This window comes from Dermacentor silvarum, chromosome 1 (genome assembly GCF_013339745.2).
Source record: "Dermacentor silvarum isolate Dsil-2018 chromosome 1, BIME_Dsil_1.4, whole genome shotgun sequence".
NCBI lineage: Eukaryota > Metazoa > Arthropoda > Arachnida > Ixodida > Ixodidae > Dermacentor > Dermacentor silvarum.
In genome coordinates this window covers 116608462-116633177 of record NC_051154.1, presented here as the reverse complement: position 1 = coordinate 116633177, position 24716 = coordinate 116608462, and the positions used below count along the sequence as shown (strand labels likewise).

Below are 24716 nucleotides of genomic sequence, written 5' to 3'. Positions count from 1 at the left end.
TGTGTGGGGGCGATCAGGCAACATTGGAGGCGGAGCCCCGGCGGAACGGTGCCACATCATGGGCGGGATATTGCGAACTGGTCGAATATTGTGATTGGTCAAGACGAACTGCAGTGAATTCCCTCAACGAGTGTAATGGAAAAATTAACTGCAATAAAAACGCAGCTTGAGTGTTCTGAGGGACGCTCGAACATGCAGATGCTCAGAGATGTAAACGCTCGGCCATTTAAAGGCTCGGACAGGCAACGACTTAGCATGTACTAAGCTCCGATCATCATGGAGCCCTTGTTCTAAACCATCATGCACATTTGTATATGAAACGCTTTTCTCAACTCTCTCGATATCTCCTTCTCCCGGCACTTGGCACGACACCAGCCATGGAAACTTCGTGGCCGCTCGGACCCTCAGACCTTACAACACCAGTTAATTTTCCAGTACATGAAACGAAAAAATTGGCATCCCCCTGATGGTAGCACCAATGTACAAAGGAAACCCATATGGTTTTTTTTTTTTTGGAAAGAAAGCTTCGCAGTTAAAAAAAAAAATGTCGGCAGCCGGGGATCAAACCCGAGACCAATGTCCTTCCGACGTGGTCGCTATACCACTTGAGATAACCAGGAGGGCAACCGATTGCGAGGAGAGGCTCAATTAATCGACCAATCGAACGTACTGGCTTTGTTCTGAGAAACCAGTATTAATTTCCTTTCCTTTGCAGCTTCCCGCTATTTTCGGGTGATTTCTTTCTTTGCTTGAAACTGCTTCTACCTTGCAGGTTTCCGCAGAATTGATTTGACATGTGTCCAGGACACGACGCTACCACGAAGCACGGCATCGGATGTCCGTCCGGTTTACCGAATAGCATTCGAAGCGGTCGTCGCATTCACCTTTCCTCGAGAGTTATTAAAGAACAGCAAAGTGCTTGACACACTTGTGTGAAGGAAATTTTAGCAGGTATGTGACCAAGGGCAGCAGCGGATAGACCTGCTACGATTTGCGAGAGCAACGACTATAAGGTCGAAGTTTTTGCGTAATAAAATTTTGAATAGATGCGTGATTTAAGTTTACTGCAGTGGTTGAAGAAGGCGCGCCGTTTCGCTCAGCCTGATTTCTCCGTGAAAGCACCGCGAACGCAACATTTTGCAATTCAAGTGGCCTATTATAGCACTTTCATGACACTTCGTTATTCCTTGGAAATGTTGATTTGACGGAAGAGTCCATATTACGTAACGATTCTTTTCATTTGCTATTATTTTTGCCCTTTTCCGATGGTTCGCGCAATGCCGCGCCCCGCCGCTATCGCCGAGATCAGCAACTCGGCAGCAACTTGGCGGCACGAATAGTATGGAAACGAATAGAATCGGTCGCAAAGACTCCTTAGATGATAAAGCCCCAGCTTTTTTTTTTTTTTTTCTGCACCGCGTAAAAAAAAAAAAATACTGATTCCTTGAAAGCTTGCCTGAATTTTTTTTCTGATAAAAAGAAAAGACTTTGCTATAAAACGTACTAGCTGAGAGAAAAAAAGCTGACTCTGGAGCACACTGAAAATTGGCCCTGTATAGGTATGAATGCATTTCCTCATACACGTTTTTTTTTTTTTTTTTTTTGAGGCAAAGTAAAAATTAGGGGAACAAAAAATCTCCGGTGGTCCTACGTTGCTGTATAAAAATCTGTCGTAGAGTGTATACGGGCGAGCTTTTCGACAACCTTGCTCAAAGGACCAGCCTTTTCGGGAACGAGATTTTAGCCCTATCGCCCCCGCGCACGTTTTTATTCCCCGAGAGCGACGGCGAGGTGAGAGGAGATTTCCTTACGCATAACTTGGTGCTGGAACACATCCGCGCGTCGCTAAAATCATGGGCTTCTTTTCGAATAGGGTACAGACGCCAAAGTACGAAACATCTGCTTGTATTTGCAGCTGAATGCCTTGTTATGCCTTCCTGCGCGTCTTTTGAAAGAACGTTTGGAAGTGATGTTTACAGTAATGCAAGCCTAGGGCAGAAGAGCAGCAACTGCCTATCGCTTAACTATCTATCCTGGGAAAAACGCTACAAGAAGCATATTACTGAAAGCGTTTATTTATTTTTATTAATTGATTTATAAGTACCTTACAGAGCCGTCGTGGTGCATTGTCTTCAGGAGATACAGAGAGAAAGCCAGAAAAGAAAAGAAAGAAAGAAAGAGAAAAAAAGGGGGGCAGAGTTGGACAGGCTAGAGCAAGCACCGGTTCTGTTGACTCAACTGCACATGGGTAATGGGTAATACAATTACAAAGGGCAGAGTATTGACGGTCGGCACGCACACAGGGGCGTGCAGAGTAGGCTAAGACTCATTATGCTGTTCCACCGAAATCATTTCGAAACCAAGGCAGGGCTGCGTGTGACGTATAGGATGACGACATGGTAATAGCACGCTGGGATTTCGTGCGGCAGTGCGCCGTAGCAGTAGTCTGACGCCTTTGCTGTTGGCCTGGTCCGAGACAGAAACCATTTCTTCTTGACACTCCTTTTGTTTCACCCCGACGGGAAAGCCTACCCTGCTTTCACGCAGGCACCTAATCGATTCGCCGCTGATATCGCTCGGCGAAGGGAAGCGCCTTGTCCGGCTGGCTCACATTACGTTTTGGCCGACAGCCGCGAAGGAAAAAAAATGCAATCAGTTTCGGACATTTTGATACGAAATCGCAACCGCTCTTTTAGCACTTCGTCGCCCTGCGCTACCTTCTGGCACCGCTTAGGCACAATTGCAGACCGGCGAAACTTAAGATAATTTCGAAGTTCCCAAAAATATTCCGACAATATTGTGCTTCGGGGGAAAATGTATTAATGACAATGTATTCAAGGTGACAACCTGGAACTACACAACATTATATCTAATTTACGACATGATGACTGGAAGGGTAACTCCGCAGTAAGAGGGCTATTCGCTGTGCAGTCACTGCCTGTTTTAGGATAAGTAAAAAAATAAATTATGGGGTTTTACGTGCCAAAACCACGTAAAGAAGAACCATACTATTGTGTTGTGTGTTTGAACATGTGGTTTGCTACAAACCTAGTTGAAAAAAGACAACTACCAGCTTGAATGCTAGTTGTCCTGGTGTGAATAGCTGTGAATAGCACGCACGCACGCACGCACGCACGCACGCACGCACGCACGCACGCACGCACGCACGCACGCACGCACGCACGCACACACGCACACACGCACACACACACACACACACACACACACACACACACACACACACACACACACACACACACACACACACACACACACACACACACACACACACACACACACACACACACACACACACACACACGCACACTCACACGCACACTCACACGCACGCACGCACGCACGCACGCGCACACATGAATGTGTTGCAAAAATTCTGTTTGCGTGGTTGCGGAGCACTCCTGGCACCCAAAAACAAGTTGAATCCGTTCAGCGGACTTTCCCCGTTGTCTGTTTAGAGAGTAAAATCTCACATTTGCTGCTTTCGTGTCGTATTACTTGTATATCGTTCGAAGAAGTGTAGTGCGTGTTTCAGGGGTCACTCTGAAGAAGCATTACATTAGGAACGGAGCATGTGTGTTCGTTGGTTTAGGCTAATGTTCAGTAATGGTACAAACAACGAAAAAAATAGTGTCCTCACCCGGTATAGTGTTGTCGAGAAATATTCCCAGGAAGCCACCAACAAACATGCTTGTACTGAGGAGAATCACGATTGTCTGGTCCAGAACGTCATAGCCTGCAAAGTGGAGCAACAAGCATGTGAGTAGACGCTTAAAGAGCAATTCAAAATTAATACGCATACAAACAAAATTATTCAGATCGCGAAGACGACAGCACCATCCATATTTTCGATAGTAATTTTGCAAGAACTTGAAAATGTAGCCTTTATTTTGTTCTTTCAGAAGGTTTTTCAGGAGCAGATATCTGGATATCAGACCATGGACCGGTACATTGTATGTGACTATGTACTATTACCCTCTTCTCCCCAATTTTTTGTTTTCGTTTTTATTTTGTTACATTTATTATGGCGATTTTCTTAAGGATGGTTTCTCTTCATTTTGTGATTTCTCTCGCTGGTGACATAAATTTCTTTCTGAGTAAAAAACTTAAAAAAAGTAATGCGTATAGTGGATGATTACGGGGCCCAATTTCTTTTTTATTTTTTTGATGTCAAAGTCGAACGTAGTTAACAGAAACGGATGCTAAAAGGACACTAAAGATAAACACCAAATATGTTTAGACTCACAAAACAGTCTTGTGAAACTCCATTGTCGTTAATTTGTGGCAATTGGGTTGTTCACTAGAAGACCAAAGGAAGGCCGAAATTTCGTTGCTTGAACTTCGCGCCGAAACCCAAAATCGGTACGTGAGTGTGACTGTTTTGGCTGTTGTGGCGTTGTAAAAGCTATCGAAATTTGCTAAGTTCAATCTTTGGCTCCTTTAGAAATATGGTACAGTCTGCATTAACGATAAAAAAAGTAACTATAGCCCTAGCAGCAGCCACCAAAATTAATGATGTCGCGGCGAGTCGGTGCGGGAGCTTGAAGACTCATTTTCACGTCTTTTACGACTTATCAGGCCTCCTCACACGGTAAGAGTGTCTGTTTTAGTATTGTTGAAGAGTAATTTACTAATACAGATCAACTTATTATTCACTATAGTATCGCTTTAAGGGGTACCCAACACGCTGCAGAGCGACTTGCAATTTCTGGAGCATTTTGACGATCACGTGCGGTGCATCGTTTTGGCTGGTAAATTGAAACATAGCGCAGTTGTCTTCAGGAATTTCGTCATCAGATGGTGGTGTAATGGATAAGCCCCAGATGATTTGCTTTGTCTCCTCATAGATGGCGTCATCGCTACTAGGGCTACACCTCTCGTAAATTGCGCCGAGAAGACAGCGGTGTTCAGGAGCGTGGCGTATTTGTGTATATTAAGAAAACAATATAGATAATCGCAATTTCCAGATATCGCTGCGGTAGCTCGGCACACTGCGAAGACATCTGGTGAGTTTTATATATATTGAACCATTTTAAACCCACAAAGAAAGTCAGGTGAAAAAAAAAAAAGTTGGAGGACGCTTAAGCTTCGCCTTTAAGAGTGAAACGCGAAAGCATTCAAAGATCCCTGGCTGCTTATCAGGCTTCCCCGCAACTGCTGCTTTCTTTTTCTCCAACTTTGCCTCCGCATGCGGCTGCCGCGCAGTACATGGCGCGACAGTTAATGATGTTACTTCTGCTCGCGGTTATCGGCAGTGCTGCGTATACAAATATTTTCATTCGTACGAACTATTTTTCACAACCGGCTGCCTACGCTAATTTCATGATCACACTCTCGATTGGCTAGCAATCGTTCGTATACGAATGTTTGTTGCGCACGAAAGGCTTTGTGAATATGGGCTCATAATTTCTGGCTACAAACTTCGTACAGCAGCTGTGCTATTTATTTGACAATGAATACGGTTTGCTGCGATGTGGTGATGATGGCTCTCGTTTTTCTATGCATTGCAAGAACAGAAAGAGAGGTATCACAGGATATCTGCTCTACCTGTGCTTGTTGTGGTGCTATTCGCAATGTATCGTTATCAAATGGTATAATTTGTCATCCCAAGGTCTTGTTTCTCTTGTAGTAAAAAAAAAGAAAAGAAGAAGCGAAAACAACACATAGTGCAGGTACGTCACAACACTACGTAAAAATCAGTTGGCGTCGTAAATATATCATATAGTATACCTGTTTTAATGGATTCCGGATTGCGACTCGTCCAATGCGACACCATGAGGCCAAAGAATAGCGATGATCCTAGCACGAAGAGGTTCCTGGACGAGTTGAGATCTACGCACTGCGCGCTTGACAGCCCGACTGCGGCAATCATGGCGAACATGACGCAGAATACGCCGCCAATTATTGGGTCCGGAATGGTTGCAAACAGAGCGCCTACTTTGCCCACAACACCGAAGCCGATCATGAAGACGGCTGCCCACTGGACCACAGATCGACAGGCCACCTGCAAAGCCACAGGCGAAAAAAGTTCCCTAAAGCGGCCCTCAACTCTAGTGGTGTGCGAATAGTAGTTTTTGAGACTGAATTGAATGTGAATCGAATTGTGCCAGATTCGAATCGAATCGAATACTTTTCGAATAGCTTTTGCGAATAATGTACGGACTTTTCATCATCAATACCAAACTATTTGCACATTCTGGCGTTCACAACATTAGAAAGTTTCTGCCATTACAATGCACATTATAAAGCATTCTTCATTAAAAGCCCAAAGGCAGCCTTAGGAACAACTAAGCAATTTCTTCGCGAACTCAAGTCTCCTCGGAGCAAACGCGATTTTAATTCAACGCTTAGAAAGATAGTCCTTGTGGGCCAATATAAAATACGTGCATACCTTCGCTACCAAACCATAAATGCACGTCCTCTGCCGCTATGGCAGGGCAAAAGAAAAAAAGAAAGAAAGAAAAACAATCTCGTTTACTTCAGTTGGAATGGTCGCGGTAGATGTGCCCCATTGTATCGTGTATGTTACAATAAAACGTTTGCAGATTTAACCCAGTGACAGGACACAGGCGCTGCATCCATAAATAGTAGCAAATAATACCCACTGCAATATGACATGCCGAAACAACATTTTGATGCATGCTAGTGATCGTGTTTATTCGGAAAAGGCCGGCGGTCTGAGCGACGCAGCGTGCTCTGGTACATTATGTCCCATCTGAATGATATAAAAGTTGTCGCGTTTTTGTTTCAATTTCATTTCCGATCAAATGTTTATAAGTTTCTTTCACATCATGACGTCAACATAAAAATGGAGACAGGAGAAAAAAAAAGTATCGCAAGCATTGAAGAAAAAGAGGAATCGGGAATCCCGCGGGTCATTGATGGTTTGATGAAATGCCGGAAATGGAAGCATTAGGTTGGCTAAACGTCACGTGCCTAGGACTTCTAAGTGCGAAGCACTTTAGGTTCCCTGGCTGTCGGCGTGTAATGTGATCTCATGTCGTCGTGATCACGTGCAAAAACAGGCTCAGAACAAGTGCAGAATTGATCAAAACCGGTTCAAAATAAACAACATGATTCAGAATAATGTAAAAGATAGGAATAATCAAGCATTAAGTGCATTAATTAGCAGAAACTCATGGAAATGGTGAAAATCTTTTAATGTGATCTCATGTCATCGTGGTCACACGCAGCAAAGGCTTTGGCTCCCTGTGCGTGGCGGTTTCCCACCAGTTGTGCCTTAGCACAGCTGTCAAAACGGATGATGGATTGCTAAACACAAGATAAACACAGGATAAAACAAGTTAAACACAAGGAAAACGCAAGGGAAACACCGGCGAATCATTGCTTCGCACTTCCCCAGATTTCAGGTTGAGTGGAACTGCATTACCGCCGAGTTTACTAAGGCCACTGTCGCGGACCGGTACCCAATTTCGCTAACTTGGTAAGTACCAAAATTGGCATAGTATGACAACAGTGTATGACGAGCCTAAATGATAGGTCATGACACGAATGTCATAAAATGTAAGCCATGAAACATCCGCCTCGGTCTTGGTGTTCTCATGGTCGTTTCGTTAACTTGGTAGGTACCAAAATTGGCATAGTATGGCTAGAGTGTATGACGATCGAACAAAAATGATAGGTCATGACACGACATGCTTGTCCTGTAGGTCATGAAACAGCCGTCTAAAATGACAATGAACCAGCGAACAAATATTAACGCTCAAAAAACACTGAAATGGGTTCGGACGTTGGCACTACTTGAAGGAAACACTAAAGAATGATGGTAGAAGTCATAGTCATGAGCATGACTCAACAAAATGACAATGACTCAGAGAAAAAAAGATTACCACTCAAAAACAAAATTATCAGAAATGGGTTCGGACGTGAGCACTAAGTGAAGGAAACACTAAAGGATGGTGGTCGACGTCATAGTTATGAGCCTGACTCAACAAAAATGACAATGACTCAGCGAAAAGAAGATTACCACTCAAAAACAACTGAAAACGGTTCGGACGTGGGTACTAAGTGAAGGAAACACTAAAGAATGGTGGTCGAAGTCATAGCCATGAGCATGACTAAGGCTTTTGCCTTAAGGTCTCTTAGGCGTAGCGAAAGGGACTCCTGAGGATTCATGACATGAATGTCATGACATGCGTGTCACGTAGGTCATGAAACAGTGGCCTACTTTTTCCATATACACTGAAAAGGAATGTCACCGATAGGGCGTGTGAGACTCGGAGCCCACCTTCGTAACGGCAATGATGCTGATGTTTGTGGAGTATGATGTGAGTCCGCATCCTCCGCCCCAGATTCCGGCCGCGATGCAGCCAAGGCCTTCCATCCAGATGCCGCGGTTGATGGCGTGCGTCGGCGGGATTGGCACTTGGGAGAGCCTTGCGCAGGCGTAGTAGTCGCCCACGGATTCCACCACCGAGGAGAGGATGGCTGACAGCATGCCGAGCACCACGCCCACCGACACCCGGGGCATGCCGAATTGGACTGCGGTTAAAATTTAAAAAAAAAGAGAACCTTTATTTTCCTTATGTCCTTATGTGAAATCCTCAGATTTCTTTAAGTGCACAAGGCTGAGATACGCGTCATTTGCGTCCTTTTTCTCGCGCCACTTTACTGTTCTATAAACATCTGAAAACGTCAACATTCACACGCAATCCGGTCGGAGATGCCTAAGCGCTACATGTCACATGTCCAGAGATTTTAGAAACCCTAACAATTTCTTAAAATTGTGCAACATTATTTCGTCCTCTGCTGGAATGCATCTCGGCTGTGCGAAATGCAACTTGCAACACGAATAGTGGCCCCGATTTAAGGGTGCATAGAATGTTGCTTGTCTAGCGGATGAAGGGATGAAAGACACACATGAAGGGGGAGGAACACAAGTGCTACTTACAACTGTTTAGTAGCAGGGAGGGTTTAGCAACACACACACACACACACACACACACACACACACACACACACACACACACACACACACACACACACACACACACACACACACACACACACACACACACACACACACACACACACACACACACACACACACACACACCACACACACACACACACACACACACACACACACACACACACACACACACACACCACACACACACACACACACACACCACACACACACACACACACACACACACACACACACACACCACACACACACACACACACACACACACACACACACACACACACACACACACACACACACACACACACACACACACACACACACACACACACACACACACACACACACACACACACACACACACACACACACACACACACACACCCACACACACACACACACACACACACACACACACACACACACACACACACACACACACACACACACACACACACACACACACACACACACCCACACCACACACACACACACACACACCACATCACACACACACACACACACACACACACACACACACCACACACACACACACACACACACACACACACACACACACAACAACACACACCACACACAACACACACAAACACACACACACACGCACACACGCACACACCACACACGCACGCCGGCACGCCGCACGCCACGCACGCACGCACGCAAAGCACGCCGCACCCACACATACCCACAACACACCAACACACAAGTATAATATATATATATATATGGACAATTCCATTAAAGCCCTATGCAACAGCCTGCTAAATTTCGTGGATAACAATGACAACGCCAGCTACAATAGCCTATAAGTATACCGGGTGTTGCTACGAAGACAAACTGATATTTAAATACAGTGTGTTTCAGTGACCGCTCAAACATTTTTAAAGGTTGCCTGTGGCAAATAGCTATATTCTAGTTCATGAGCTGGTCTACTCGAAGAGGCGGACATTACTTGCACAAAAATTGAAATGCATAATCGACTAATTAACAAATATTCACTCAATAAGTTTACTAATTCTTGCCACGGAGTTCGCAAGGCGGATCCATTTGGAACATATTCTCAGGATACATTGGACTTTCAACAAAACGTCGTTTTGTGCATTGAAGCACTAAAGTAACTGGAACGCCAATGCATTTCTCCACAGATTTCGGGAATTAATATCTCGAAACTGGTGTCATCCTGAGAATACGTTCCAAGTAAATGCAGCTTGCGAACTCCACGGCTAGAATGTGTAAATTGCAATATGAGCCATAAGGTAATTAGCTAGAAACTTCATTAGTAAAATTTTGTTATTTAGTCGATTATACATTTCAATTTTTTGTGCAAACAGTGTCCGCCTGTTCTAGTAGACCAGGACCTGAACTAGAATTGTGCTATCTGCCACAGTAAACCTTTAAAAAAATTGAAAGTGTTCGCTGAAATTCACTGTATAGCCACTTTGAAATAAAAGAACGGTTCATTCGGAGACATGCCGTCAGTTGTGGCAATCATGAGGTGACGGGTGATACATGGTAATTAGTCACTAATTATTAAAATCCAATCATTGACTTTAGGCTTTTAGTTTCTGCGGGATTATTGTAATTGGGAAATTGAAGCGAGCTCTTCGTACAAGCCCAAGTACAACTTTGCAATTGTGGCACGATGCGATTCGGCTATCAGAGCACGCGAACCCCGAAATGTGGAGGCTGCTGCGAGCGCAAAGCTCGAGGCGATGTTCTGCTTACCTCACCGTGCATCGGGCATTCAAAACGGTTATTTTTAGATATTACTTAAAATCATCTTAGAAACACCCTCTATAAAACTCTCTAGCTGGCACCAGTTTCGCCGCAGAGTTCGACAACTGAATTTTGCTGCCAAGTACAATTATAACACCACAAACATGAGCTCGGAACATGGGGCACGTTCCTTATATTTGAACACATGAAGAACATGTACATATAGTAAATTGCGAGACAAAATGCTTATTTGTCTTTGGATAGCTTGGCTGTCAAAAATGCATGACCGGAAGTTTCGTGGGGTCATGAACACAGTGTCTATACAGCAAGATCACGTAATGACCAGTGCATGCATCAAGGACGGGTGCTCAATAATTCATAGACTGAGGTGTGCAGTGCAATTGACTGCTTACTTATACAACAGCCCTTGTTCTTTTGTATAAAATAGGCTTCCAGCGCAAGTCTTGAAGCGGTGTTATCGCTCCTGCTCAGAGTGGTTGTCCCCGAGAAGCGAGCCTCACAAGCACAGGAACTAACGTGGGCTACTTGTGCTGTTTCTTGCTAGATCCCGTAAGCGGTTTTTCATGCAACGTTCGGTTTGGCCGACATACAATGTGCCGCAAGACAAGGGTATAGCATAGGTCATACTTCTTTGAACACTTGACGAAGGGCTTATCATGCCTTGTGCGGCAACCTCGTCTGCTCTCACTGAAAATGCGAGGGCAAGCTTAAAATATACATTTATTCTTCTTCTTCTCCTAATTATTATTATTTTAAATATATATGTGTAATAATATTTTTTAAATGGCAAAAGGAACTACATCTGCTGCTGCTATCTGTAACCTTGCTTTCAACTCAAATGTTTGATGGAAAGACAACAACAGTTATGCAAGCGCTGTTTTTCTTGTAACAACACACTCTTTATATATACGGCTTACGGTGCGGCTCGGAACACGCATTGCACCTAATGGAAATTTCTTGCTGCTTGTCTAGTTCTCGTGATAGATCACTAAGAATTCCAAATTGCCAGCCTATTGGGCTGACTATTTTTTTCTTATCTGCTTTGAAGAGTAATGTCTGGTATAAGGGAAACCTCAGAGCTGACTAAGGCAACGGGGGCGCAGGAAAGAAACAACAAGTACCGGTAATAGATGGCCATATACCCAAATATGTTCTTGTGTGATTAAATAGAAATGTGCTAACGCCTATTTCAGGTGGAGGCTGGCTGGCCCCGGTTGTTCAGCGGCTGTGGTGATCTGCTGCTGAACACAATGCCGCATTCAGATTTAAGGCCATATTTGAAATCGATCGTGTACCTACCGAGAACTGAGTGCCTGTTCGTGAAAATCAGGCTGTAAAAATGAATCCGAAGCCCCGCTCCAATATGTCGTCTTTCGTGACTCCTAGGCTGCTTTTGGACATAAAGCAAGATCACTTAATGAACCTGCTGAGGGCTTCGAATAAACACGATTACTTCATTTGCTATTGTTACGGCAAATCTTTTGAACCAATAACTCAATACTAAAACGGACAAAATTAACATTTATGTGGCGGTGCACGGTCTCCGAGCAAAGTACAAAAACTTTGCAAGGGCGCTGTGTCTCCCGCTTAAAATTCACCACATGAAAACAACGGAGCGGGTAGTCAGCTGTGTTTATAAAACATCCAGGGCGAAATTCACGAGAATTTCCAATCACTGCATTATGGCGTGCCTCATAATCAGAACTGGTTTTGGCACGTAAAACCCCATAATTTAATTTTTTAATCACTGCATTATGCACAGAAGTATTCGAACCGACTGGCAGGCCTCCCTCAAATGGTCAGGCTGGTCGGGCAATTGTTTGATGCAACGCGATTGAATAAAGCGCGCCAATACAAATCACAGATAAGCAGATGTAAATTTTCTGTCATCTGTGTGATTCTGAGCTACCTGTAAAATTGGTTGGTGCTCACAAATATTCTGTAAAAGCGTATGAAAAGTTCCATTTGGCACGTGTTGCATGTAGCTTCACTGAACGTTCATTGTTTTATGAGCTTGCTGAAACACAGAGGACACGGCCTGAAACTAGTGATGGAGCAGGTTTTGTGTGTTGTCTTGCGTGGCGCGTGCAGCGTGCTGTCTGGGCCGAATCAAAGCAGTAACACGGGCCAATTCGCACGTACGATCCAATGTACGAATTTCACATTCCACGTGGCCTTATCAGCCACAGGGAATGCCTGTGGAACAACACTGGGGCATGTCAGGGCACCGCATTCGGCTAAACGTCGCAAATACTAAATACTTCCTACTTAAAACTAAACGGATAAGGTCGCCACTGTGCCATGCGTGCAACGCATGGGAAGTCATAACACATTTAATCTGAGCTTGAAGGCTATGCACACTAGCAAAATAAGCCCTTATGTCTGCACTGAAAACTCATGAAGGACTGTCGTACTTGAGCTACGACACATACTTCGCCCATGGACTAACGTTGGCTGTTCATCTCGTGCAACAAAAGCACTTTTAACCTTCATCAGAGACAATGGCAGCAACGAGTTTGTTGAGCACGTGTTTGTCACAAAAGAGCGCTTAATGAAAGCGCGCGCCACGTGTCACGCAAGCCAGCGAAAGAACACGCCGGCCCCGCGACAACTTCAACAGAGGGGGAGAGTGCATACGCCTCAAACAGCAACGCGAACAACGGCGCCTAGACATCTAGAAGAGCATCGACGAAGTGACGTTAACCAGAGAGAGAGAGAGAGAGCACACGCGCGCGTCGAGACACCTTGTCACCCGGTGAGTCGAGAGAGAGATAACTACGGCGTGAGCATGCACCAACAGGATGAGTCATCACCCCCCCCCCCCTTTTACAACGCTTCGACAGCGGCGGTCGAAGGTACGAGAAAAGCCTCGAAGATTCCCAGGATTTGGCCATGCTACGAGATCACGACTCCGATAGGAAGGTTCGAGAACGTCTGTGGAAGCTATATAACCGCCGTGCGAGAATCGTCAGGGGGAGTTCAATCCGCACCTGTGAAGTGATGTAACGTGAAGACCGAGCGTCTGCGGAAGAAGGGGATTCCCCGGCAAGCTAGTCGACGAGTTCATCGAGCGTCTGCATTTCCAGAAGTTCCTTCTTCGAGATTTGCCTCGAGCCACGTCGAGATCGTCTGACAAGACCAGCACGGTGAATACGATTGGACACTTAGTGTTCCCTTTCATTTTGTACTTTACGTGTTGGACTCTTAATGCTTGCCGTGAATTATTTTCTTGTGTTTGTTAATACCCATCTGAATTGTATTGTGTTGTGTCTAGCCGAAGTTTGCAAGTGTATGTGTAACTGCCTTGTGTGAAGAATATATTTTGTTCTGTTTTGACAACTCTGGGCTCTGACTCGGTCTTTGGACAGCAACCGGCGTTCGCTGGCGCACCAGAGGGCCCATTCTTAGTTGTCCTTGCTTTCGTGGGATTATTTTCGGAAGCTGATAAATTGGCGGAATTTAGTCCTGCGTCTGCGCCTCGTTCACGGGGTCGGTGACAATATTTCTGACTCGGTCTTGGGACAGCAATCGGCGTTCCCTGGCGCACCAGAGGGTCCATTCTTAATTGTGCTTGCTTTCGTGGGATTATTTTCGGAAGCTGATAAATCGGATTTGGAATTTGGTCCGGCGTCTGCGCCTCGTTCACGGGGTCGGTGACAGTGTTGTACGGCGTTTTGTGTATGTTGTGTGTACGGCGTTTTGTGTATGTTGTGCATCTGTGACGTGCACTGGGCCTATGATTTCATTTATTCCTCATACCCACCTGGAGTAGCATGCTAGGCATGCCGCCAGAAAAACCTCTCCAAGACTCATTAAAGAGCCTTCCTCCCTCTCTCTCTCAGCCGCGCCCGTCAGAGCCGTAGCAGATGCCACCGAAGAGAAAGGCACTGCATCACATAGACCAGGCCTCACGCACGCTATAGCTGCAGTCAGACTTAACCCGAACAGTTAGGGCAAGTCTATAGCGGCTTACCCTTTAACAAATACAGTCTGCAAGGCGCAAACATCCAACGCCTTGGAAGGAAGACGCATTAAGCTAGCGTATTCAAGGCACACCATACATAAATCTGCAGCACCCTCTGCAGGAGCAGAAAATAGACGCTTAAGGCGAGTTCTTGTTTAGTGTGATGGTCACTCTACATATGGTGGTAAGCAAACTGAGTCACACTACGTACAATCGAATAAATCTTTAACAGTACCGCGCGAGCGTCGACTGGCCAACCGGTCAGCGGCTTCGAACGGCGCGAAGCCATAAGAGCAGCAAGAGTAGCGCATGCGCACCAAGTTTACTCCAAGCGCAAATCTCGTCTGCTAAGCTCTTTCCACCAGCACGACATAGCCCCTGGCACGGTTAATTCGGTGCAACCTTCCCGCCTTATTGGAGATAGCAGAAGCGTGTGGCCCTGGCTTGCATCCATTTCCCCCCATTTTTTGCGTGTGCTGCTCTAGTGCGCATGCACAAGAAAATAATGAACAAATGAACAAAATGTGCAAAGCTGCAATGCAACTGTATCTCAGGGGCAAGAAGGAGTAGGGCAAGATGGGATTATCAACTTTTCGATCCAGTTTTAAACGTGCTACATCAACTATTTCTCATTCTTGCGCACTTTGTTCTTTATCTTACGGTGCATGTGGACTACAGAGGCATATGTTATAAAAAAATGTCGCAGCTTTGCCCGAAAAGCGAAGCATCAATTGCGATAGCAAATTAGTAGAGAGCTATTCGGAGTAGGAATAGTAGTTTTATCGGCTGCATAAACTTGGACACATTCGCTTATTATATGAATTAACACGCGTGGTGTCAGCGCGCACAAGCAAACATGAATAGGTCACACTGAATGACCGCAGACGACTGTCAAAACGCTGGTAGCAAGCGCAGCCGCCGCAGCGGGCGAAGGTTCGTGCGGTCTATCGCTTTAACGGAAACAAAGCTCATACAAAGGTCAGAGCCATGTGGAGATCGCTTTTAAGAGACGGTGCGGGCGACTGCCACAGTGGGGCAAAGTACAAACGCAGTTGTTGGCAGAATAGAAGCTGCCCCCCCCCCCCTCGCTCCCGCGCTGCCTTCCCGCTTTCTTGCTTTCGCATGGGAGATTGAGTGGCCAGTTCCCCTTGCGGCCTGTTGCACGATAAGCCGCAGCACAGCGTCGCCTCGCCTCCCTACCTCCCTCCCATACCCCCAGGCTTTTCGTGCGACGGTCGCGTTTGCTTTCCGCCGTGCATTCGCTCTCCGTGATAGCGCGCGTCCCCCGCGCGCTTTCACTCGCGCATACGGCGCGTGGCGACGATTTTATCACCCTTGGAGTTTATACGGAACCTCACGGCGACGGCGATGCCGACGGCAGAAATCTGCTTGAAGTGTCCATATAATTGCTATCGCAATAAAAGGACGCGTCCGGGGTTCACGCGCCATTGCGGTCTCCGATAAACAGGTAAGCTTCCACTGGGTCAATCGCGACAGGGGCGGGATGCCTGTATGAAGAGTCTAGCAGACGAAACTTGCGCTTTGAGTGAACTTTGTGCGCATGCGCTGCTCTGGCTGATCTCGTCGTTGCGGGCCGTTAGAAGACGCTGAACGGCTGGCTATAGTCGACGCTCGCGCGGTACTGTTAAAGAATTGGTTGACTGTACATGAATACAAGCAAACTAAAACACAGTAGAACATACCAAGTGGCCCCAGTGCCCATACCTTGTGCACATATCCAGTTGCCCCTGTGACAGATCTTTCTAGAATGCAAGATCACCGGGATCAGCCCACAAAAACGGCGAGATGCCCCACCCGCTCACCCACTGCAAAAAAAATGAGTGCCCTCGTAGAAGAATGCTTCACATTAAATGTAGCAAAAACAGCATTTCTCACATGGGTATGGTACTCGTATCCAGGGGCTCTTTTCGATGATACTGGAGCGGATGTCAGTTCGAGCTGGATCACCGGGAGGCAGGTACTCCGTTTCGGTCATAAGGTAGCAGGCTCCCCAGGAGATAAGGATTGCCAGCAGAATCTGGGAGCAAACAATACGTTCAGGTACCATGCTGCGTTCAACTGCTCATGCATTTGCGCTTTTCTTACGTTTGAACATTAAAAATTATCGACTGAACTCATCTCACGATAACTGTCAACGGAATGCGTTTAGCATTGAATCAATATAGCGACACAACGTATTGCCACCGTCGAAACGAGTCATGAAACGTGTACTTAAGCAGGACTCCTGTCACAGGTTCCCTATGAACATTCGTCGCCATCTAGCGGTGCCGCCACGAAGCCTGCGCGTGGCCTCCGAATGCCGAGAAGCGCGTAGTGCGTCACCCGGGCTCCTCTCTCGCGCTTCTTTCTGGACATACTCAGTGGCCCAAGTTGGCGAGAGGTTCATGTAACAGCGGCACATTCACAGTGCATTCATGGCGCAGCTCCCTAAAGCGTTGGTCTTAAAGATATTCATTGAAATGCGGCACATGCTCAGTGCGTTCGTGGCGCAACCTGCTAAAGCATCGGGTGGCTATCCTTAGGAAGTCTTGTGATGTGGGTTCCATTCCACCCAGTATCGCAGAAAGTTAAGGCATGTTCTTATTTTCTGTCATTGTAGGGCGGCACATTCCCAGTAGCGCATACCTAGTTACCCAAGTTGGCGTCGCAGACATTCAATGAAGGGCGGCACTCGCTTACTCGCACGTACCCAGTGACCCAAGTGGGTATCAAAAAGGTTCATTGAAGACCAGCACAGAGTGGCTCGTACCCAGCACTACAAGTCGGCGTCAAAGAGTTTCGTTGAACAGCGGCACCGGCCCAGTCCCGCGTCTACAGTGACCCATGTCGGCGTGAAGGAGGTTCATTAAAAAGCAGCGCATATGTACACAATGCCAAATACTCAGTGACCGAAGTTGGTCCAACCACTGGTTTCGAACCCTGTTCCCCATGGCAGCCCGATGCACTACCCATTCAACCACGCACCACCCTATGAGCCATATAGGCGAAAAAACGGTTATATACAAACATACATCGATAGATAACCCCCGAAAAGTGCATGATGTAGTCTAAGAATGATTAAAAAAATCATGAGCCATTCCACTCTGTGAAGGCGGATGACCAGCGAAGCTGTTTAGCATACGACACAGAGGTGACACAGAATTTTGAACAAAGGTCATCATCATCATTATCGGCCTATAGTTATGTCCACTGCAGGACGAAGGCCTCGCCCTGTAATCTCCAATTACCCCAGTATTGAGCTAGCTTATTCCAGTTTGCGCCTGCAAATTTCCCAACTTCATCACCCCACCTAGTTTTCTGCCGTCCTCGACTGCTCTTCCCTTCTCTTGTTATCCATTCTGTAACTCTAATGGTCCACCGGTTATCCATCCTACGCATGAGCTGCCCAGCTACATTTTTCCTCTTAATCCAGTCCACTACATTTCCAGTCCACTACATTTTCAGGCATGGAGTGGCGCCTGAACCGACAAAAAAAAAAAGAAAAACAAATAGGTGCAACCAAATTATGAAAGCCCATTAAGCGTCAACAAAGTCACTCCCTCACCAGAACAGGAATTTGCGTCCCTGGTGCAGTATTCGGCCGCTACCTCCCTCATGACACCTACAATTTACCCATGGCCCTCAGTCCCCAGCGGCTGCGGAGCACCTGAACAAGGCGGCGGTCAGAACAAAGGTACGGACACATTTATTGTCTTGATTGGTGGTCGTCGTACGCACACACATTCTCGTATCACCTCTGTTATTATTATGTTAATTCCATCATCTTCGCGTATAGTCCGGACTCCCGAGGAGCAACGCGCCTACGCAGAGCGACGGCAGGAGCATGGACGAGAACGCAACCGCAGGCCCTAGGAGCCGGAATAAACAAGACACGCGTGACATTCCGACGGCACGGCCACCAGGGGAGAGCGGAAGGAATGGAAACTAAATAAGCAAACGCTTGGAACGCCACAAGGAGCAGGCGATGCGAACGTAGACATGGCTGGCGTGGGTCGACCTTTTGTGCTAAGATCCGATCGTATATAGTATCTGTTATTACCCTTGTGCCTGGGACCTCTTTGGGTCCCAGGTGTGACAAAGGTAGTTCAAGGGCGCGTTACAGGTACAGGAGCCAACTACCTGGAGTCCACAGGTGTATGTGCTGTTTCGCTTGGACCCTTTCTGTACGATCACAAGGATCGGCCAACATTTTAACTTACGCACATGAAAAATGCACGGGACCCTAGCCATATACAGCTTCGCTGTCAAACCTCTATGCACACTGATGCGCATATCTACGCATTCCCGCTTTTCAGTAACGGACATCAACTACGGTGTTGGGCCATGAGTACACATAATGCAATCTTTCAAAGACTACGTGGTGTAGAATGGCTACAATTGTTCATTTCCAGGGTGATATGAATCTCGTGCTCCATTTATCTAATGTGCAGCCGGAATGAATGCACCCATACCCCAACAGCCGATTGGGACCCTTTTTAGACGTTACGGCCATTGAGAGAGAGAGAAATGAGTTGCGAAAGGCAGTGGCGTTAACCGGAAGAGAAACTTCTGGTTGGCTACCCTACACTGGGGGAACGGGTAATGGGTATAGAAAGACGGAATCAATAGCAGAGAAAACAAGCAAATGCGTGAAAAGAATAAATAGAGGCGGCGGCGAATGTGTGGGATACCTATAGTCTCCATAATAGGCTATTCGAACGCAAAAATTTCAAAAGTGCCTTGACTGACTTGTGGTGTGACGACTGTATAGGCCGCATTCCGGGATTGTCTGCTCGGAAAGCGGCAGGTCGTTAAAACGTGCCAACTTGGTCGTCAACTTTCCTGTGTGCGCTGAATTGAGGACAGCGACAAGGAACATGTTCGATAGTTCCCTCGTTGCCGCAGTGGTCCCAAACAGTACGATTCTACCCTTCCAATGCAGAAAACAAAGGATTTTCTGAAAGCGACACTAAGCGAGACACAGTCAGCAAAGTACTGTTGCCTCGGCTATAGATAGTTTAGTGAGAGGACGATGTCGAACAGGGGGGTCAAGTCGATGCAACCATGTGTGCTGGAAATTTGGTGTGTTCTAGAAGGACTGTGTGGCATCATTCGCAAGCACTCGAAGTTTCGCTGCTGCATCTGTTCTTGACAGCGGGATGGGTTCCTGCACGCCCTCTTCATAATGTTGCGACTCGGGTCCGAGCGGTCATTACGGTTTACGTGGCTGGTGATGAGCCAGGTGCCGGGCGATCAAGAGGTCCGGGCGACACCCAAAAGAAGAGGAAATGAATTTATTTACAGCAGCTATATTTTTATGGTTTCCATGTACGAGCATGCACGAGCACACTTTCACAACACTGAAGGTCCGCTTTTGAAGCACTTCTTTTTTCCCCTTTCTTTCGTCGGCGGGATTTCGATGTTCGTCTTCCCGGCCAATCGGAACAGTCACACAGTCGGCAAAATCCTACCGATGGTGACGCACCACACCTTCGACCCGCCCTCTACGCAATGCAAATGCAATTTCTTGGGAAGCTTGGGTCGACGTTGTTCCAGCGAAGTCGAAGTCGTCAGCGTAGGCTTTTTGCAGCAATTAGCCGGTGGTACAATGTCGAGAAGCCCTCACAGTTTGGGCTCCTTCACAGTCGAAGACGCGACACAGAATCACTTGTCAATCATATTGACGTGACGCAGGTTTCGTCGCCAGCTCTTTGGCGTTGAAAAGACGATGCAGTGTGAATGGTCTTTCATAGACGAGAAAACGATCTCCAGAAGGCGATACTGCGCCTCCTGACAGCGCCCCCAATGTGGAAATGTCAAGCAGCAGCGGTCGCGCCGTGGTGCAGTCTCCGCTTTGTTTACATTGTTTGGCCCGCGCTTTCCTTCGCTGCTCGTGCTCATGGCGCTCCGTTTTCGACGGCGGCAGATCGCGTGCTTGCTGAACAGCGATGCAAAGACTGCAGTGCGATTTCAAGACGGTTGCCGACGCCGACAGCTTTTTTCGTGGCGGCAACCTCAAGAACTCGAGTGTCTGCTGCCACACGTGTATGGTGTTGAACAAATTGTGGGCGGTGATGTGACAGTGAAAACCAAGTGCGTGTCGGAGGTGTCCAACAAGATTGTATTCGACATCAAGTTAGAGGTACACACCGATTTCAGTAATTTATGTTCTTTTATTTTTCTATGGTGCAGTCACAAAGTGGTCGTGCATGCTTGCAAAGATGTGCAGAGACGGTGACGATTCCGGTTGGTTTTGTTGGTCGCTGGGCACGCACACACGGCTGCTCTCATTTTGGCTCCCAGGGAGTGGCATCCGCACTGTCAGCACAGAAAGAAGACATGCATTAGTCACCAATAAGTCAATAAAATTAATTAACGATTTAAGTACTACGTATGCGCATAATGCCTTATATCATGCTGTATCATGCTGTAATTTAATGTATATCATGCCTTATTCAATACAGATATTAGAGTCATGGCAACTTATTGCATTAGTGAGCAAGGTATCTTTTCACTGCGCATGAGAAATCGCCCGTACAAACTGCTCCGCGAAATGAATCCAGATCACGGTAACCGGCGATTACCTTGGGACCATAGCACGAGCGCAAGAATTAGCGATAGATGCCTCATCAAAGGAAATCTACTTTGTCGTCGGGCGAATGCCCCGCCGCAGCTAAAGTAAGCTTACACCGATGGCCGGCTACTACATGAAACGAAGATTCTTGGCAGGAAGAGTGAGGCAGGAAGAATGTGCAAGGTGGCAATTACTTTAAAGCACGCTTGGATATTGTGAACCTAGAAACCATGGCCAAGCAACAAACATAACGCGCATGTCTCGGGCAGCTGCTTTTCTATCTGCCGTTTACCGACGCACGCGATGACCGCAGCTTGCATTGAATACGGATTGCCATTACACAAAAGACAAGTAGCGTGCGGACCCTTTTGTTGCCTGCACAACTAGCAATTTAAGTTGCAGCGTTTGGAACAGGGATATAATTCTCTTGAGCTCGTCCTTGCCGATCGCGAGTGAACGAACAGTACAATAAATTATATTCGGGGGTTTTACGTGGCAAAACCACGATATCATTATGAGGCACGCTGTAATAGAAGATCTCAGGAATACTTTTGACCACCGGTGGTTATTTAACGTGCACAAAATCAAAGTACACGGTAACAAGTGTATTCTTGCATCGAAATGCGGCCGCCGTGGCCGGGAATCGAGCTCGCGTCGTCGAGGTTAGCGGCGCAACACGGCGGATGTCACTGCACGATTCAACTACGCGACATGTCTAAGCACACGGCCATACGCTAAATACAGGCACATTACTATTGTATTTTTATCGAGCAGCCGTGATATTGCACGCGAATGCGAAAGCACGTGACTTACTTGACTCGGCGCACTGCAGTTATCCACGCTTGTCGTCTGTCCTTCTTGTACCACCTTCCGGGAATTCTGTAGGGCTTCACTGGCGGCTTTCGACCTTTCGAGGCTGTTGTGGCAATCAACAACACAGCAATATTGCGTGCCACCTTTCCTGGTTGATGAGGTCGCGCTCGCCGTCGCGAAAAGAACGCGCACGATCGCTCGCGCCGTAGAGAACACCGACGCGCGCTGGCCCAGCGACAACCTTCGACACTTCTATCCTTCCGCCAGGGCAGTATTCGGCGCTGGTGGCGCGCGGGCGAACTTTAGGTTGCCTCGTCTATAGCTGCATGCTCGCCAGTATATATGCATACTTCGTCCAGAAGGCTCGACAGGTTCAACAGCATTCCATACCTGCAGGTGTGCCGGTGAAGCATTGTTTGTCGAGAAGGCCGCCGGGCACAAAAGTCTTAACCGCCAATCGTAACAATAAGCAGATCGATGACATCTGCGCCTGGGTATCGGACGTGACACATCCTCAGGTGCGTGCAAGGCTCGAGGAAGCTGCGACTTTAATATCGACATATCTTAGCGAACAAAGCCTTGAGATCTCACCATAAAAATGAGCGTTGGTCGCTTTTAGCCGGGAGCGAAGGACTTTGTACACCATATCTCTCGACGGACAAAATATTTCTTATCTTAGGACATGCATATTCTCAGGGGCAATTATCGATGGTGACCTCTGTCGGAGTCCCCATGTGGCCTACCTAAAAAAGCATCTGACTTTCATTTCTCACTTGTTCAAGTTTCTTGGAGGTAAAACCTGAGTACTTGAGTAACTGTACAGGACGCTTATTCTTGCGTATCTGCAACACCGCTTGACAGTGCTGACCAATACCTGCAGAACTAATATTCATATAGTCGAAAGTGCTCAGGCCTATAGGCGCTTAGGTTTCGTCTTGGGTTGCCACGATTTACGTTAACAGCAGGAACCATTGCAATTGCACATGACTGCCAATCCACGACTCACATTGTAATGGAAGCACTTAGAGCACACGTCAAACACCTTGCTCGTGCTCCTTCCCACCATGTCGCCTCACTCCCAGAGAACTGATCACGTGCATCTTTTTGCCGGAGGATATTGCCTTATCTTGTATTACTTCCATCATATTATACAACTGCAGCGACAGTTCCTCTTCCACGATGGTGCCTGAATCAGTCGCAACTTGGCTCGACAGTACCGAGAATACGGACGAAGGTACAACTCTCATCACCAGCTATCTAGCAACTTTCTCAGCTCTTGCTGTACGAGGCATGCAATGATCATATACATCTGTAGACTGACGGTTTGACCACGGTGGATAGATCTGCGGGATCAGAAAGTTTTCCTGTGAAAATCATCTCCGTAAAGTGTAAGACGTCCCGCCAGACGACATCGACACCTGCGTGGCTTACTGTTCTTCGTAGTGCACTTGGCATAATTCATGAGGAATTACCCTTTAAATGGAATGCTTTCAGTGACTATAAGGCAGCTCTACATTGTTTGCTTTACGCCTTACACCGTGGTAACTATGAACAACTAGTTCTAAAAACTAGAGAGCTCCTTCATCACATCGTCGTCACACATTATTGGCCATGGGGCACGACAATGAAGCACGCCTATGGAGTTTTGTATTCTGTATACAAGGCGGATGTCTGGCGATATATTGTCCACGCGCACTGCCACTACATCAAAAGTGGCGGCGTGACGGAGAGTGGCGCTGCATGACCTCAAGGCATGTCGTGACTGGACTCTCCACCCTACTGAAAACCCCCTGTATTTCCCATAACTCCTATAACCAATAACATCATATGACATATAGGAAAAATTGTATAGGAATTCCTATATGTTTCATACCGGATTATTGGATAAGGGGGTTATGGGGGATATGGATTTTTCAATAGGGCACGCTAGCTCGTGGAGAGTTTCACCCGAACGGGCCTTGAGGTAATGCCAGTGAAAAAGCTTGGCACGATGATCGGCGAAAGATGGCGGACATTCTGCCGCATAGGCGCGGGGAAAAGCTTTGAGTGCAGTAGAAAAGACGAAAACGTGAGAAAGACCGCTTGGATATGGTAGTGGCTGCATTTAATTGTCGATAACGCCACTTATAGGAACCGCATTCGAAACGTTTTTTTTTTTTTTTGGTTGGAAAGAATTTTTGATGAGACACCCTTTATTACAAAAGATATTCCGCATCTTTCACAAAAGGTGTTGCAGAGCCCTCTTAAGGGAACAGGGTAGGCCCTGTACCTCCCATGCATTTTAGCCTCTGTCCGTGTGACTCTTTTTCTCCGGATCTGATAGGCTTAAAGGATTCATGTTGGTATTAATACATTCAGCTATGTGTGTTCTCGTTACTGAACTAGATTTATTGATATATATATATATATATATATATATATAGTTTACTTTTTTTCTGGCTTTTGTTTTTAGTGGACCCTCTCAATTTTCAAGCCAAAATGGACAATAAATGGCTTGTCAGAGAAAACTGCCTGCATCATTTTCAATAATTCTAGTTGAGTAGACTCTCCCTTGTGTTGTTTTGGTAGTAGGAAAAATAATGCTGCTAGTATTAGTGGTTTCAGAGAAAAAGGGTCAAACGTCGCAAATATTGATG

General features: G+C 46.6%; 1 protein-coding gene across 1 annotated transcript in view; it reads right to left on the bottom strand.

Annotated features, from left to right (window-relative positions):
* LOC119435506 (solute carrier family 23 member 1) overlaps positions 1–24716 on the bottom strand; it is a 130900-nt gene that overhangs the window by 6425 nt on the left and 99759 nt on the right. Inside the window, exons 9-12 of the mRNA XM_037702348.2 lie at positions 16590–16731; positions 8267–8520; positions 5749–6022; positions 3659–3754 (exon numbers count right to left, since the gene is read on the bottom strand). Coding sequence (XP_037558276.1) covers positions 3659–3754; positions 5749–6022; positions 8267–8520; positions 16590–16731 — 766 coding nt within the window. The remainder of the gene's footprint in view (positions 1–3658; positions 3755–5748; positions 6023–8266; positions 8521–16589; positions 16732–24716) is intronic.